The following is a 16,734-nucleotide window of genomic DNA, read 5'->3' on the forward strand; positions in this document are numbered from 1 at the left end:
ACCCGGGTCCTCTGCAAAAGCAGTCAGTGCTCTTAACCACTGAGCCATCTCTCCAGCCCCATAAATAAAATATTTTTAAAAAGAAATAAAAGGGCTGGAGAGATGGCTCAGCAGTTAGGAGCACAGATTGCTCTTGCAGAGAGGACCCAGGTTCAATTCCCAGCACCCACATGGCAGCTGACAGCGGTCTATAACTCCACTTGCAGGGGATCTGATGCCTTCTTCTGACCTTGGGCATTGCATGACACAGGGGCATTTAACACACATGTAGGCATTACACTCATGCACATAAAATAAAATAAAATAAATAAAATAAAATAAAATGAGGGGCTGGAGAGATGGCTCAGAGGTTAAGAACACTGGTTGTTTTTGCAGAAGACCTAGGTTTGAATCCCAGCACCCACATAGCAGCTAACAACTGTGCATAACTCCACTTCCAGGGGCTCCGAGAGCCTCTTCTGTCCTCTGCTGGAATTGCATGACATGTGTGCACTTACCTCAGACCAGCCTGGCCTTGAACTCACAGAGATCCACCTGCCTCTGCCTCCCAAGTGTTGGGATTAAAGGCGTGCACCACCACGCCCAGCCTGACAATTTTTTAAAAAGAAATAAAAATAAAATTAAGCCCTTAAAGACTCCCATGTGAGCATCTTTTGGGAATCTTTAAGTTCACCTCATGACACGCCTACTAGAATCCACCATTGCCTCTACTGCATGGCCCACTGTACCAGCTGCTCAGTGCAGAACCTGCTGCCTTGGGAAAGAGCTGCCCAAATTCAGCACTGCATCTCACTAAGCTGACCAGCCTATACACTGATCTGTATTCTTCTATTTCTTGGTTTTTTGAGATAGGGTCTCTCCATGTAACCCAAACTGGCCATGAATCAGTATGTAACCCTCAGACTCTACCCCCACCTCCTGTGCTAAGACCACAGGCATGTCAAAGTAGCATCACAGCTTACAACAGCCAAATGGAATTCAAGGCCCTTAGTCAAATTAACTAATATACAGCCTGCTTAAAGCCATTTTAGATTTTTGGAAGTCAGTGGGAACAAGACACATGAAAACAAGAAATGAGGTAAGCGGATCTCTGAGATCAAGGCCAGCCTGGTCTACACTGCAAGTTCCAGGCCAGCTTGGGCTACAGGGAGACTCTTTCTTAAAACAACCAAACAAACAAACAACAAAAAACAAACAAAACACTAAGAAAAGTCATAGGAAGAGATCTCTCAACCATGTCAAGAGTTCCCAGGAAGTGATAACAAGTCTGATCTGGAGAGGAAGATGTATGGAGAATGGGTTGTATCCTAGTTTGTTTCTCCATTGCTGTGACAAAACACTCTGACCAGGTCACAGTTCATCAGTTCATCAGAGAGCCCAAGGTAGGAACTCAGGGCAGGAACCTGGAGGCAGGAGCTGGAGCACAGGCCATGGAGGAACGCTGCTTACTGGCTTGCTCCCCTGGCCCCTGCTCAGCCTGCTTTCTTATACAACACAGGCCCACCTGCCCAGGGGTGGCACCACCCACAGTGGGATGGGCCCTCCCACATCCCTCAACAATCAAGAAAATGCCCCACAGACATGGCCACAGGCCAGTCCAATGGAGGCAATTCCGAAATTGAGGCTCCCTCCACCCAGGCATGTCGACACTAAAGCTGTCCGGCACAGGTTCCCAATCTATGCAGCTCCACCTTCTACCCTGCTCACTCTCTATCTGAGTATTTTCTCATTCCTCCTTAGTGCGTCCCATAGGTTTCTACCATCATCCTGACAGCCTGACCTCGGCCTGAGGAATTCGGTGACTTACCCCAGTAGTGGTAACAAGACATCCAGCCATTAGTCACCTCCTTAACACAGAGAAACCATAACCCCTGAGCTTCCCCAAGCCAACCAGACACACCACAGAGACATTGCTCCACAGGACAAAGGGGGAGAGGGCCTTCAACCCAGACCTGTACACAGTCAACCAGGACAGCAGTCACGATAGCCACATCTACCTTCTGCGGGCTCCAGGAACCAATTTTGCATGTGGCATCTAAGCCTCCTAACTCTGAGGAAGAGACTACCACCTGACACAGCTTTCTTCTCTCCGCTCCTTACCTTCTCAAACGTCTTACTGTATCCCAGGCTGGCTTCAGACTCACAATCCTCCTGCCTCTCCAAGCAAGTTTCTTTTAATATTTATTTTTATGTGTATGATAATTTTGCCAGTATATATATTTAAGTACACCATATGCATGCCTGGTGCCCATGGAGGCCAGAAGGGGGCATCAGGTCCCCTGGAACTGAAGTGACAGACAGTTGTGAGTTTCTATGTGGGTGCTGAGAACTGAACCCAGGTCCTCTACAAGAACAGCTAGTGCTCTTAACCGCTGAGCCATCTCGCCAGCCCTGGAAGCCAGGTTTTTAAGATTAGAAATTTGAGGTACAGAGAGGTTAAGTAATTTAACAAGGGTTGAATAGCACAGTTCTATATACTGTATACTCAGGGTCCCAGTTTCCCACATTGGTAGGACTCAGACCATCAGCTGGCAATTGTCCAAGTTTGTTTCAGCTCTGATTCTTCTATGGAGAGGACAGTAAGTCCTAAGGGGACTTACATGAGACTGCATGCAATCTTTGCCCACCTACCACTTTCTATGTCACCTTAAACTTTAACTGGGAGACACTGCACCAGTAGGAGACACCAGTCAGTTTCCACGTTTTCACAATGAAGGAGAAAATGTGTGAGAGAGGTGTGCTTTGGAGAGGCGAGTTCCCAAGGACCCCAGGAGACAACTGTTAGGGACAGAAAGCACAACTCACCCATTTCTGTCGTACTTCTTGAATACTGGGAACGCCTCCAGAGGGTCTCCAAGCTGTGGAGGGAAAGAGGGGGATGGAACAGAGGTGGGCCCCAGAGCCCTGCTGCCTGGGGTAGGATGCCTCAGGAACTCCCATCGGGAGGCCAGTTGGGGAAAGCCACACAGGGCCTGTGTCTGCTTCAGCTATGAAGTCACAAGGACTTCGGTGGAGGTGTAAGACCACGAAGTTGAGTTGTATTTGCTGGTGAGAACAGCTATCACTGGCCTGAGGGCCCAATGCCTGTGCCCCGTACTAACAGCTAACCCAAAGAAGAGGGAAGCAATGAAGCGGTCTGCTTAAGGACTTCAGCACAAGGCCCCAGACCTGCCTTGCACCCGATGGAAAAGCACATCCCCAAAGGGCATCCTTCCAGAGGATCGGTGTTTATCTATCATGGCAGAGTAACCAAAAGAGAGGTGTGGCATGAGGCAGGAAGGCTAGCAGGGCCGGCACTCCTCAAGCTCTGAAAGCTGTGGCTATCAGGCCATGCCTGGCACCTTGGGGTGATTGCTCCCAGCGCCTCCCCAGCCCCGGGGTACTCCCAGCTTTCCACACCTCACAGGCAGTCTTGCGAGCATCTGAAGGAAGCAATGAGAAAACTGCACACCAGGTTTCAGGAGGGAAGCTTCCACCCCAAAAGTGAACTCCTAACGAAAATGTCTCAGCACCCTCCTCCGCTGCCCTTGGCACTTCTTAATCAGAGCTAAGGCAGCCCTCCCCCTACCCCGGCAGAACAGGGTGTGGGCAGTGCCACAGTCCTGCCACAGGGTGGCGCCCAAAGAAAAGCCAAGTTGGGGACGGGAGAGGAGAGTCACCCTGTTGGCAGCGTCCACTTTGGCGCAGACAGCATCCATGGCCGCTCGCTCCTCCAGCCGCTTCTGCTTCTTCTCCTTTGCCTTGCTGGACTTTCTCTGTAACAAGGTAAAGCGGTGTCACTAGACCTTTCCCGCCCTGGGCAGTCCTGGCAGTGCTGACACCCCTGCAGCAGGCTGGCCCAGCAGTGAGCTTGCTCGATCGGCCGCTCCCCCCTCAGGAGAAGCCCCCATCTTCAGGCCCTTTTGGGGGCCTTTCTGGGATCTGAGGGAGCCCTCAAAAGCTGTTCCTTTAAAGTATCTTCTGACTCCAAGAGACACCGACCCAGCCCCAGGAAGCTGGGTCTCATTTCTACATGAGGACCAGGGGCCACTTCCCAGAAGCTCTGGTCAGCAAGTCAACACGTGGCAGGCACAGTGCACTTGTCTGTGGACAAGGACAGTGAAGGGCCCACGGCTTCACCTTTGGGCACAGGTGCCACACGGTCAGCAAGACCAAGCTGCAGCAGGGAGGGGCAAAGGCAAACTGCCCCTTGCATCTGACCTGACCCCATCTAAGGCTAATGTAGAGCTCTCTCGAGCTTGTTTCCCTCTGGTAACAAGCTGAACACACAGGCAAAGAGACAGGCCTGGAGCCTCACAGAGTCGTCAAACTGCTTTGGGCAAAGGGTTGCGGTGGTCTCATACTGGAGCTCAGGCAGATCTCAAACTCAACAGGAATCCTCCTGCCTCAGCATCCCACGTGCTGGGATTACAGGTGTGAGCCCCCACTCCCCACTCACAGCTTCTCATCAGCCTCTTTCTATCCTTTCCCTGTCCAGTCCTACAACAAGGGAGTGCTTCTCTGAGCCTCCTCCTGATCTGAGAGTGAGGCTTCCAATCCGCTCAGTGGTATTACCACGAAGTTACAGACCCCTGTTCAGTGAGTGGCAGTTCCTGTTCTCCCCCCCAGGGAGGATCAGGCAGCAAAGGCAGGAAGAGGCACTGGCCCACCCAGCCCAAGCGCCCCCAAGGTCCAGGTCAGCATCGCTCTGATTCTTGCCCTCCTCTCCTACAGCTCACACTAGAGAGTGGTCAAACAACCCCAATAACAACGTGACCCTGAGCCACACGAATTGAAAACCAGCTATTGGACAAGTTCCTTAGTATGACTCCAGCCTGGATGTTCTGAGGAACTACACTCCTGTTTCACACAAACAGAAGGTAAAAGAATTAAAGACACTAACTCACAGCCATTGCAGGCACCAGCACGCATCTCCACACACTGAACTGGAAGCCAGGCTAGCTCCCATGATTCCTGTCCCTATAGGAAGACACATGCAAAAGAGACTAGGTTTCTGTTTGTCTTTGTGCTACTGGGGATGGAAAAAAGGGTCTTGTGCATGCCAAGCAAATGCTCCAATCGGCTGTACTTCTGCCTCCACAGAGCTGCAGGCGGGACAGCCCCAGGCCCTCTCTACTGTATATACAGCATCCATTTTTTTTCCTCTGGGAATTCCGGTGGCTCAAAGTACTTCCACACAGATATAGTCCAACTCTCAGGGTGGAAGCCATCACCTCCATTTACACATCAGGGAATCAAGATTCAGTGGGACAGCATGAGTTCCCCGGGGCAGCAAGTGGCCAAAGGGGGTCAGGCCACGGACACAGTGTTTGTTCCATGGGCCCACCTGTCTGCCGGTGGGAGAACCACATCTAGGCTTCCACTCAGTCACCAAACAAAGCCCTCCTGACACCCTGCAGAGATAAAGCCTGGGGCCTCAGGTGCCCTGGAGCAGCCATGGCTCATTTCTGGCTGCCCACCTACCTGGGAGCCCCTTTCCAACACAATGCCACCCCACGCCCTAGCCTCCATGCCACGGCAGAGGCAGGGAAAGGGAAAGCCCAGACCAAAGTCTCCAGAGCTACACAGTACGACAGAAGAAGCATGAGCTTTTGCATCAAGCAGACCAGGCCATGCCCCTCCTGCTGCCCCCACAGGACCATGAAACCATCTCCAGGGAGACTAAGATGCAAGCGTGGCCTCAGGAAAGCACTGTGAGAAGGCGTGAGAAGCTAGCACACCTTCACAGAAACAAACCCTTCCTCCACCCAGCAGCCTGTTCATGCAGGGGAACAGGAGAGCTGGGCAACCCTCAAGACAAGGCCTAAGGCTACCGCCTCAGGACGCTGAGCTTACCAGCACCCCTTCAGCCCGCACCCCTTCAAGCCCCTGGCAGCCAGCTCGAGATAAGGGTGAAGGCAGGCTGGGCCACACAGGCAGGGCCCCTCCTCAACCCCAGCAAGCACCAGAAGAGCAGTTACTGGTCTCCTACTGTTCCAATTAGCAGCCTTGTGGAGGTAAGGCTGTCCTGCAGGGACATGGGGAAAACTTGCCTAATTAAAATGGGAAATAAAGGCGTGAACAGTACAACTCACTGTGGTTAAGTGTCTTTCCCAAGGGAGCTTTATATAATAAAAAGAGTATGGGCTTTTTGAGTCAAAAGACCTGGATTTGATTCTCAGCTCTTTCACTTAATAGCTGTGACTCTGGCCACGTTACTGAAAACCTTTTGGCAAGTTTGTCTGTCTGAACCTTAGTTTCTTCACATGTAAAATGGTGCTAACAAGACCTACAGCCAATAGTCAAGGGACTGCTATGCAGCAAAACGATACTATGTTCTGGATACAAAAACTTTTTGGCTTTTTTGCTGTGCTAGGAGTCAACCAAAGGCCTGGTGCATGACAGGAAAACACACTACCACTATGTCTCCAGCTTTAGAAATAGCTTTTGTTGGGCTGGAGAGATGGCTCAGCAGTTAAGAACACTGACTGTTCTTGCAGAAGACCCGGTTGGAATCCCAGCACCCACATGGCAGCTAATAGCTGTCTGTGACTCCAGTTCCAGGGGATCTGACAGCCTCTTCTGTCCTCCGCAGGCAATGCATGACACGGGTGCCCTTTCCTACATGCAGGCATAACACTCATACACATAAAATAAAAATAACAAAGCTGGGCATGGTGGCGCACGCCTTTAATCCCAGCACTTGGGAGGCAGAGGAAGGCAGATCTCTGTGAGTTCAAGGCCAGCCTGGTCTACACAGTGAGTTCCAGGACAGCTGCGGCTACAATAAAAGTAATAGAATATTTTTTTAAAAGAAATGGCTTTTGTTTACAGGGACCCACTAGTGTCAGGCACTCTGCCAGTGGTTTTTTCCTTTTTAAAGATTTATTTTTAATTGTGTGTGTGTGTGTGTGTGTAGGTATGTGCACATAAATGCTGGCACCCTCAGAGCCAGGGGCGTAAGACCCTCCTAGAGCTGGAGTTACAGATAGCTGTCATCCACCTAGATGGGTGGTGGGAACTGAGCTTCGAGTCATCTCTTAACCACTGAACCATCTCTCTAGCTGCCCTCCTCCCCTTTTTTGAGACAGGTTTTCTTGCAGCCCAAGCTGTTCCCAAACTTGCCTATGTAGCTGAAGATGACCTTGAACTCTTCTGCTTTTCCTGCCTCTACTTTTTGAGTGCTTGGATTAAGGCTTGTGTTACCACACTGAGTTTATGTGGTGCTGGGGATGGAACCCAGAGCTTCAAGCATGCTGGGCAGGCACCCGTCCCAACAGCTACATCCCCAGCTCTCGGCAGTGCTTTTAGAGAATGTGTTTCACAACAGTTCAGCAGGGTTTTTACATGGACTTCTTTAATGAGAAATCCAAGGCCTAGAGAAGCCAAGTCACAGAGCCGGCAAACAGAGTTCTCAGAGGTCTAATCAGACCCCACTGGACTCTGTTCCAGCAGGCAGGGGTTATCTGCTTTCTTGGCCAGTGGATACCCAGTGCTCACACACAGGAGGCACACAGTTCCTATCTGTTCAATGAATCACCCAAGTTTTAAATTCAGGCTTGAACCCTAAGTCTGCACTCCTCCCACCACATCTCTGGGGGCTCTTGTTATGATTGCTATATAAATACTGTTTTTATATGCAGCCGCGAAACTCTACTATTCTTGTCAAAGCACTAGCTCTACATACAGTTCTAAGACTCACAAACCACCCAGATGAGAACAGCCCCCCCCCACAGAGATCTAACATCCCTTAGATTTCAGCGTCTATACCTCTGTCCTACACTGTATTCAGGATTGAAAAGAACCTGGTTTGGCTGAAGTTCTACCTCCTAAACACCACCATGAGCAGAACCTGGGGCAGAACTTGAAGAGGTAGGTGTCCCACCAGAGGACAGCACTCTCCTTCAGCCCCAGATCAGGAGCAGGGAGATCAGAGGGCCCACTAGAATAACTTCCTGCTACCCAGGTGGAACCCGAGCACCCCACTGATGAGGGTAATGAGAGGGTTCCAGCTCTGACTCAGTGAGGGTAATTCAAGTCTCTGTTGCTTTGAGTTTGAGACCAGGAGACACGAGAAAGTATGAGACTGGGACCCAAAGGAAGCAAAGTCCGAGGTATCTGCTAGTTCAGCTCCACCCAGGAGGAAGTGCTGAACCTGAAGGCGTGTTCCTCTTCTTGCTAAAGGCATAGCCTGCAGTGGTTGATTCGGGCCAAAGAGTTACTGAGTAATAGCAGAAACTCGGGTTTCATTTAGATCAAACAACAGCTGGGCTCTGTGAGCTTTCACTGAAATCTAGGTTAAATATGCCAAGGTCCCCAAGCTTGATTTTCTACATATGAGGTAAACAGTAGTCAGAAATCCTGCTTGAACCACAAGGAATGCTTTGAAGTGTTTTCAATGCTGGAGATTGAACCCAGCACCTCACATATGCTAAGCACACTCTACCACCGAGCTACATGCCCGGCATCTGTACTGTCAAGGATCACCAAAAAGTGTTCTGACCTAAACTAGATGACTATTTTTGTCTAACAAGTTGATTTGTTCAGTCAATAAACATTTGAGTGTTAGGGAAAAAAAATCTAGGTTAGTGACAGTAAGGACAAACCCCAGGGTTAAAAATAGCACCAATCTATTTTAGATCACTAAAGTGAGTCTGAGAAAACGGCGAAAGTGCGGCCGCTGCTTATGAGACACTAGTTGGCGATTTACATCTCGTTTAATGGTCACCACTATCTTTTTTTTTTTTTTTTTTTTTTTTTTTTTTTTTTTTTTCCCTGTAGCCCCAGCTGTCCTGGAACTCACTATGTAGACCAGGCTGGCCTTGAACTCACAGAGATCTGCCTGCCTCTGCCTCCCAAGTGCTGGCACCTGGCTTCTTCATCACTATCTCAAGGGGAAGGTAAGGTCCGTGTGCATTACACAGGTGAAGAAAATAAAATCCAAAAAGGCCTGGTCACTGGCACAGTGTCCGTGCTGGTGGCCACCGAAGATGGGGGTGGGGGCAGACACACGTGCCTCTGGCTCAGAAGTCAGGGTGAAACTTCCACACAAATGGAAATAAGCAGGACTGGTGAGGACCAGTTATGTTTAGGAGGATGAACTCACAGAGAACGCACAGAAACATGAAACTGCGTGTAGACAAACACATACTGGGAAAGGACATTAACGTGCATCTGGGCCATCAACAGAGGTCAGGTGATGCGAGGCTGGCACCCATCCTCCCTCCATCACTGCCCCTCCACCCCAAAGCCACCTGCACGACCAGACTAAGAACCATCATCCAACTTCTAAGATGCACAAGCCCTTCTGCACTTCACTGCAGCCAGGGTCTGGGCGGGGGCAGCCGGAAGCCGGTAGCGACGTTTCTGAAGTGCAGGGGAACCGGCGGGACTGAGGCTTGAGTATCCGGAGACGTGAGACAGGGTCCAGCGTCCCCCACGGCCGGTGTGACCTTGGCCGCGCGCCTTTACTCCGGGCCTCAGTTCCCTCCAAGCCGGGGTTGCAGGAAGCCGCGGGAACGCTGACAGCTGGATGATGGGTGACCCCCGAGGTTCAGGGAGCTAACCTCGAACAGCGGCAGGACTCGGGAGTGGAGGGTGCAGCCAGGGGTCAGCGAGGCAGGAAGGGACACGAGGGGCGCGGAGCACCGAGGGGAGGGCAGCAGGGGCTCCCTGGGGACTCCAGGGCTGGGCTCAACGTGAGGACCCTACAATGGGGGGGTCGGATCCTGTGGGGACCAGGGGTCACGTGAGGGGGGTTCAAAGCACAAAGCGGGCACCGGGAATACAGGGGTGGCTGCGGTCCCTGCTTCACTTACCCCCATGGTAACGGCGGCGGCAGCGACCCTCGACTGCTCCTTCCCGCACTTGCCGGTTGGGAGGCGGCAACGGCGGCGGCTGAGGCAGGCAGGGACAGCGGAGCGGCGGGCCGTGCACTGCGCATGCGCCTCGCGGCTCCCCCGCGCGCCCTGGCGGTCCCCGCGCCGGCGCAGAACCGGACAGGGTGGGCGGCCCCCGCCAAGGCGCGCAGGTAGAGCGCCCGCCGGACCAGCCGAGGGTCTGAGACTAGAAAGGCGGGAGGCGCGGCGGAGCGTCGCGCCGGGAATGACGTCAGGCCGGGCCCCGCCCCCTCGCCACCCCCTCGCCGGGCTGCGTCTGTAGCTATGGCAACGACCACGCGGAGCCGGGCAGCGCGAAGCCCTAAGCCGCGCGCCTCCCCGTGGCCGGGTGCGCGGCCCCGCCGACCGGCAGCCGTGTTTGCCGCGTACAGGCGCAGCCGGGCTTTGCAAGCGTTCCTGCCTTCTGGGTACTGACCCTGGGATTCCTGCTCTAAGCTGCTGCACTCATTCGCTCTCTCCATTCTCTAAGCATTTACGAGCATCTACGCGCTGCTGCGCCCAGGGGACGACGGAGCACGAAGTTAGTGCAGCCCAAAACTTCGCTGGTCACCGAGGAAGTGGGCGCGTAATGAGTGTGCAAGAGTTGTTTGAAAGGCTGCTGTTAAAATGAGACCTCAGGCGTCCCGGGTCGAGTGGAGAGTGTGACCCCACATGACCTGAATGCACGTCTCTTGGGCACCTAGCCCTGGAATCTCTTGGGGGGGGGGGCTACCAGAGAGTCTTGGCTTTCTTGTAAGTTTTGGTGTGTTGAGCTTTTTTTAGATCCTCCCCGCCACCCTAGGGCTTCACACAGGCTGTCTGAGCTCTGTACTGAGGTACAACGCCAAACTCAGAGTCCTCCCCATGCTCCCCAATTAGAGACAGGTATATACAACATATGAGAACCCATTGCTCAAGTCTTGCATTTTATGGATTTTGCAGATTTTGGTCATTATCCCATGTTCATTGCTCAGCGAAGTTGTAGCCCTGGCAACATTCGTTGAGAAAGTGCCTGTTGCACACTGCTCGCCATGCTCTGTTGTAGGCAGCAAAGAGAACACCACCAGGCTGGGTGTAAGGGCTCCCACCTGTGATCCCAGCACTGGAAAAACAGAGGAAGGAGAATCGGAAAGCCTGAGGGCAGCCTGCTCTACATAGCAAATACCAGGCAAGCCAGGGCTACATATTGAAATCCTGTTTGAATAAAAGAGAAAAGGATGTAGAGAGAAGAGAGGAGTCTGGCCTGGTTGCACACGCTACTTTAATCCCAGCACTCCGAGGGCAGAGGCAGGTAAATCTCTGAGTTCCAGGCCAACCTAGTCTATACGACGAGACCATTTCATAATATAAAGGAAAAGGAGCCAGGCGTGGTGGCACACGCCTTTAATCCCAGCACTTGAGAGGCAGAGGCAGGCAGAGCTCTGTGAGTTTGAGGCTAGCCTGGTCTACATACACAGTTCTAAGCCAGCTGGTGCTACAGGAAGACCCTGTCTCAAAAAGACAAAAAAAAGAGGGGGAGGGAAACAGCATCAAACAGAAAAGGCACAGTCCGTGTTTTCTAGAAGGAGGCAGATAATAAACCGAATAAATGAGTAATATACACAGAACACACACACACACACACACACACATATGAAACCTGGGTTCTATGAAGGAAAATAACACAGGCTAGGGAAGGTCAGGATTTCTAGCTCTAACTAGGATGCTCAGGGAAGGTGAATGAAGTGAAGTGAAGCCAGGAAGTGAAGGGGCTGAAACAGCATGACATGAGGCCTTCTCCCAGGCAGAGGGTCAGAAGAGCCCAAGACATCTTCCCCCAGGTGTGGGCATGACTGACACTGCAGCAGGAGGGCACACAGGCCCTGGAGGGAGGGTAGTAAGAGGTGGACTCGGACGGGTAAGAGAGGATGCCTTAGAGCTTGTAGGTTTGGAAAGCCTTGGCGAATCAGTGAAGGCACTGTTGGAAAGTTTGCATGGAGAAGCCCCCCACCAACTGGCCTGGGTGTTCTGAGAGGTCCACTGGATGGCTGATTTGACAAGGAGGTGTAGAGGCAAGGCTGCAGGAACAATGGTCAGTGCTATGTTGGAGGCAAGGATGGAGTCGTCCCCGATTAGCTAGCAGTGGGGTAGAAGACCAGGAGACAAGATTGATGGCAGAGCCAGTGGGACTTGCCGGCAGATTGGATATGAGGCTTGATGGAAAGAGATCAAGATCCCCTCACAGGGCGGAGCAGGGTGAGGAGGACTCAGAATTCTGTTTTAGATGGTATTTGAAGCCACCAAGGGATGTTGGTGAATCTTCAACCTACTCTTGTATTGAGATCAGAAAATAGCATGGTTGCTAGCACTCTGGGGACCAGGAGAGGGAGCTAAGGGCACAAAGGTGGCCAAGGAGGGGGGATAGAGGATAGGGGACATCTGAGGTAGCTCTTTAAGGAGGAGGCATGAGAACCCAACAATACGGTCTTTGTAGAGAAGCCTCAGTAGAGGGGTAAAGGGGATCGAGGCTCTAGTCCAACCCATAATGCTGTTTGGCTTTTCTCCTCTCCTTCCCCGCACTGAGCTTTGTGGTCAGCTGTCTGAGTAAGGATACAGCCACCATGCTCCTCTTGAGCCCTGTCTCTCCCTTCTGCCAACACTGGTTCACCCTCTGCCAAGCTGCTGGAATTTTCTTCTTTTGGGGTTTTGTAGTGTTGGGGCTTGAAGCCAGGGTATTGCTAGACAAGTGCTAGGTATACTAGACAAGTGCTTTGCCACTGAGCTATACACCCACTGTCTTGACCTCTCTGTCTTGCCAAAAGGAGTCCAGACAAGGCTTGGGAGGGGAACACAATAGTCCCTTTGGGAGAGGACATCCAGCCCTTCCCCAACCTCCTGGAAGTCTGAGAAGGCCCAGTACCCTATTCCTGCCCCTTAGGCAGCATCCTCCCTGGAGCTGTCCTTCCCCAGCTCAAGGCTCCTGTGGTCTGTAGGATGCTGTGAAGAGCTTGTGGTAGGACAGCCTGGCATTAAATCCTCCCTACTACTTAACCAGTTTTGTTACTATCCCTGAGCCTCAATTTCTTTACTTGGAAATGAGACCATTAAAAGCAATCCTCTTTTCCCTGGGGTGATCATGAGAGTGAAGAGATAAGATAGATACAGGACCTGACCTGCCTCTGCCTCCCAAGTGCTGGGACTAAAAGCATGTGCCACCATACCCAGCCTACACCTCCCCATTTTAAGGAGGATTTCTATGGACATTTACCCACTGCCTGTAGGCAGAGGGCTGAGGAACCCTATGCTGGATAGCTTTAGTGCCAACTTGACATACCTGGGTTAAGGGAGCCTCAATTGGGGAATTTCTTCCATTGGACTGGCCTGTGGCCATGTCTGTGGGACAATAGCAAGTCAATTTTCCTGATGGTTGAGTGATGTGGGAGGGCCCAGCCCACTGTGGGTGGTGCCACCCCTGGGCAGATGGTTCTGTGTTGTATAAGAAAGCAGGCTAGGGGCTAGAAAGATGGCTCAGTGGTTAAGAACACTGGTTGTTTTTGCAGAAGACTGGGTTCAAATCCTAGCACCCACATGACAGCTAACAACTGTCCCTAACTCCAGTCTCAGGGGAGCCTCATCTGACCTCTGCTGGCATTGCATGACACAGGTGCACTTACCTACATGCAGGCAATACGCACATACACATAAAAATAATAAAGAAAAATTGAAAGAAAGAAAGAAAAGGAAAAAAGGAAAGAAAGAAAAAGAAAGAAAGAAAGAAAGAAAGAAAGAGCAGGCTGAGCAGGGGCCAGGAGAACAAGCCAGGAAGCAGCCTTCCTCCATGGCCTGTGCTCCAGCTCCTGCCTCCAGGTTCCTGCCCTGAGTTCCTACCTTGGGCTCCCTATGAACTGTGACCTGGGAGATGTAAATTGATTAAACCCTTTCCTCCCCAAGTTGACATTGGACAGAGTGTTTTGTCACAGCAATGGAGGAAAAAATCTAGAACAAAGCCCTTCTCCACTCCCTCTCTGACTTTATGGACCCATAGGGACATTAATCCCTGGTCTTCTCCAGGTCTAGATGATCACCTGCAGCTCCTCCCACTTGCGCCCCAGGTGACCACCCCCCATTTTTTTCTTTTCTTGAGACAAACTAATGTAGTCCAATCTGAGTTCAGATTTGCCATGGAGCCCAGGCTGGTCTTAAACTTCTCTTCCTCCTGCCTCTGCCTCTCAAGTGTTGGGATTTCAGGGTGTGCCCGCACACCTGGCTTCTCTTCCTCCACTTTGCTCTGACTCAGCCACTCCTCCAAACATCTCACTGCGCTGCCCTCTACTACCTCCAAGTGCTCATTCATTCTGCTGAGGGAACAATGGAGGGAAAGGGGTGTGTAGAAATGGCGGTTCCTACCTATAAGGGAGGGATGGGGGCGTACAGTGCTTCCATGGGGATATGGTGAGGTGTGGAAGGGCAGCCATCACACTGCACAAAGCTGGCAGGAGAGAGTCCCTTGACTTCCCATGGAGATTCTGAATATAGCCTCCCCCACTCCCATTACCCCAGGTTAGGCGCCCCACTGGGCCTCATCCCTAAAGACCCTCCTGGGATTCCTTCCCTGGCTTCCCTCAGCTCAGTTCCCTCCTGGCTCCTGAGCACCCTAGGCTTCCCCCTGTAGGACTGTCAGATCCCCTGGGACTTGAGAGTTATGGACAGTTGTTAGCTGCCATGTGGGTGCTGGGATTTGAACCCGGGTCTTCTGCAAGAACAGTGTTCCTGACCACTGCGCTCTCTCTCCAGCCCCCTCTGCACTGCAGTTTCATCTACAGCAGCTGTGCTTCCTCTCGCTTCTGGCCCTCCCTGTAACATCTTGTAACTCTGCACCTCCCTTTCCTCCTTTTTTTTTTTTTTTTTGGACAGCACACAGCTGCCTGGGTCAGTTAAAAGCCTGTAAGGGAAACTGCCTGTGCGTGCCTTTAATGCCAGACCTGGGAGGCTGAGGCAGGAGGATGGTGAATTCTAGGTTAGCCTAGCTACACAGTGAATCCCTGTCTTTCGTAGTCAGCCCTCCCTTCACATTACAGGTCAGGAGCATGGCCCCTTCTCGTTTTTGTTTGGTTTTGGTACTTGGGTTTATGGCTGTTGTTGTGTTTGTTTATGTTTTGTTTTGTGACAGTGTCTCCCTGTAGCTCCAGCTGGCCTGGAACTCACTATGTAGACCAGGCTGGCCTGACTGGCCTCAATCTCACTGAGATCTGCCTGCTTCTGCTTTCCAAGTACTGGGATTAAAGGCCTGGGGACTTTTCTTTTCAATTTTATTAATTCTTTTTATTTCATGTGTATGAGTGTATTGCCTGCATATATGTAAGTGAACCACTTATGTACATTGCCCTTAGGGTATCAGGGGTGTCAGGCCCCCTGGAACTGGAGTTACAGACAGTTGTTAGCTGCCATGTGAGTACTAGGAACCAAACCCAGGTCCTCTGCAAGAGCAGTCACTGCTCTTAACCATTGAGCTATCTCTCCAAGTCTCTCTTTCTTTTTTTTTTAAAGATTTATTTATTTGGGGGAGGGAGGGATGTTGGTGCTGGATGTTGGGGGAGGGTGGGTGCTGGAAACTGAACTGGGTCTTCTACAAGAGCAACCAGTGCTCTTAAGCCCTGGGCCATCTCTCCAGACTCCTGAGTACCTTTCTGAGGGCTTCCACCATCTTTGCATTTCCTGTTACTTCCTGCCCATTCTTTTTTTTGAGATAGGGTTTCATGTGACCCAGGTTAGCTTCAAACTCATTGTGTAGCTGAGAATGACCTTGAACTCTTGATCCTTCAGCCTCCCAAGTGCTGGGATTATAGGCATGTGCCACTTTTATGCGGTCCTATCAATCAAGCTCAGGGCTTGGTGCATGCTAAGCAGTCACTCTACCCATTGAGCTACATCCCCCGGCCTCTCCCATCAATCTCTGTTGGCTCCCGGCAGCTGAGAATTCTGCTACTGCAGTTAGGGCTGCGGATTCAGTATACCGACAAATGACAGCTCAACACTCATCTGGGTGCCCAGTTCAATGGCAATGTCAGATAAGTGTTTCATATGCTAAGCTTGGCAGCCCTAACCCGCTGTCCTCTTAGGGCCCAGCTGGTATTTGGCAGATAGTGAGCACTCAGTGAATATTAGTGGGAGGAACGGTGGCAAGCACAGGTGCTGTTATGGGTCACAAAGGAGACGTTGCAGGCTCCCAAGATGAGGTGACACCTGAGCCAAGCAGGGGGATATTAGGTCCTGGCATCAACTCTAAGGTGATGCCTTCCATGGTAGCTTGAGCAGAGTTCCCCCCAAGGTTTGTCATTCCAAGCTAGGATGTCCCAGTCCTAAACCCTCTGGTGCCTGTGACTGTGACCTTATTTGGAAATATGGTCTTTGTAGATTCTAATGGTTCATGGGTTAAGCTTGATCCCCAGTGTGGTGAGGTTGGGACCTTTTAGCGGTGGAGCCAAGTATAAAGTAATTAGGCCACGGGGGGGGGGGCACTGTCCCAGAAGGGATTAAGGCCTTGGGACCCAAGTTAGTTACAATAGTATGTAGTTCTAAAAGAGGGAGACGGACCCCTTCCTGGTCTCCAGCTTCCTGTCTTGTCATGTGCTCTCTCCTAGAATGTTTCTACCATGATGCCATATTCCATTAGTCTCTCATCAGATGCTAAACTAACAAAGCTGACCGATCTTGTACTTTCAGTGTGTATTAACATTATCATTGTGACAGAAATACCTGACAGAAACAACTTAAGGGGAAGAGGATTTCTTTCGGCTCATGGATTCAGAAGGTATGGTCCAAAGCAGAGCATCATGGCAAGAGGAGCTCGTCAGAGAGGGAATCGTCTACTTCCTAGCAGACAGGAAGCCAAGAGAAG

At 51.4% G+C, this 16,734-nt stretch overlaps 1 protein-coding gene across 3 annotated transcripts in view; it reads right to left on the reverse strand.

The window, feature by feature from the left end:
- The window catches only part of Naa40 (N(alpha)-acetyltransferase 40, NatD catalytic subunit), a 16,542-nt gene extending 6,473 nt beyond the window's left edge, over positions 1-10,069 (reverse strand). For all 3 annotated transcript variants that reach the window (XR_607318.3, XM_029564075.1, XM_008834171.3), the window contains exons 1-3: positions 9,798-10,069; positions 3,660-3,755; positions 2,806-2,858 (exon numbers count right to left, since the gene is read on the reverse strand). Coding sequence is in view for 2 of the 3 variants with exons in the window: in XM_029564075.1 (XP_029419935.1) it covers positions 2,806-2,858; positions 3,660-3,755; positions 9,798-9,803 (155 nt within the window). In the remaining variant the exon portion in view is untranslated. The remainder of the gene's footprint in view (positions 1-2,805; positions 2,859-3,659; positions 3,756-9,797) is intronic.
- Between the last annotated feature and the right edge of the window lie 6,665 nt (positions 10,070-16,734).

Source organism: Nannospalax galili, unplaced genomic scaffold (genome assembly GCF_000622305.1).
Source record: "Nannospalax galili isolate Female #2095 unplaced genomic scaffold, S.galili_v1.0 scaffold1677, whole genome shotgun sequence".
Classification (NCBI taxonomy): domain Eukaryota; kingdom Metazoa; phylum Chordata; class Mammalia; order Rodentia; family Spalacidae; genus Nannospalax; species Nannospalax galili.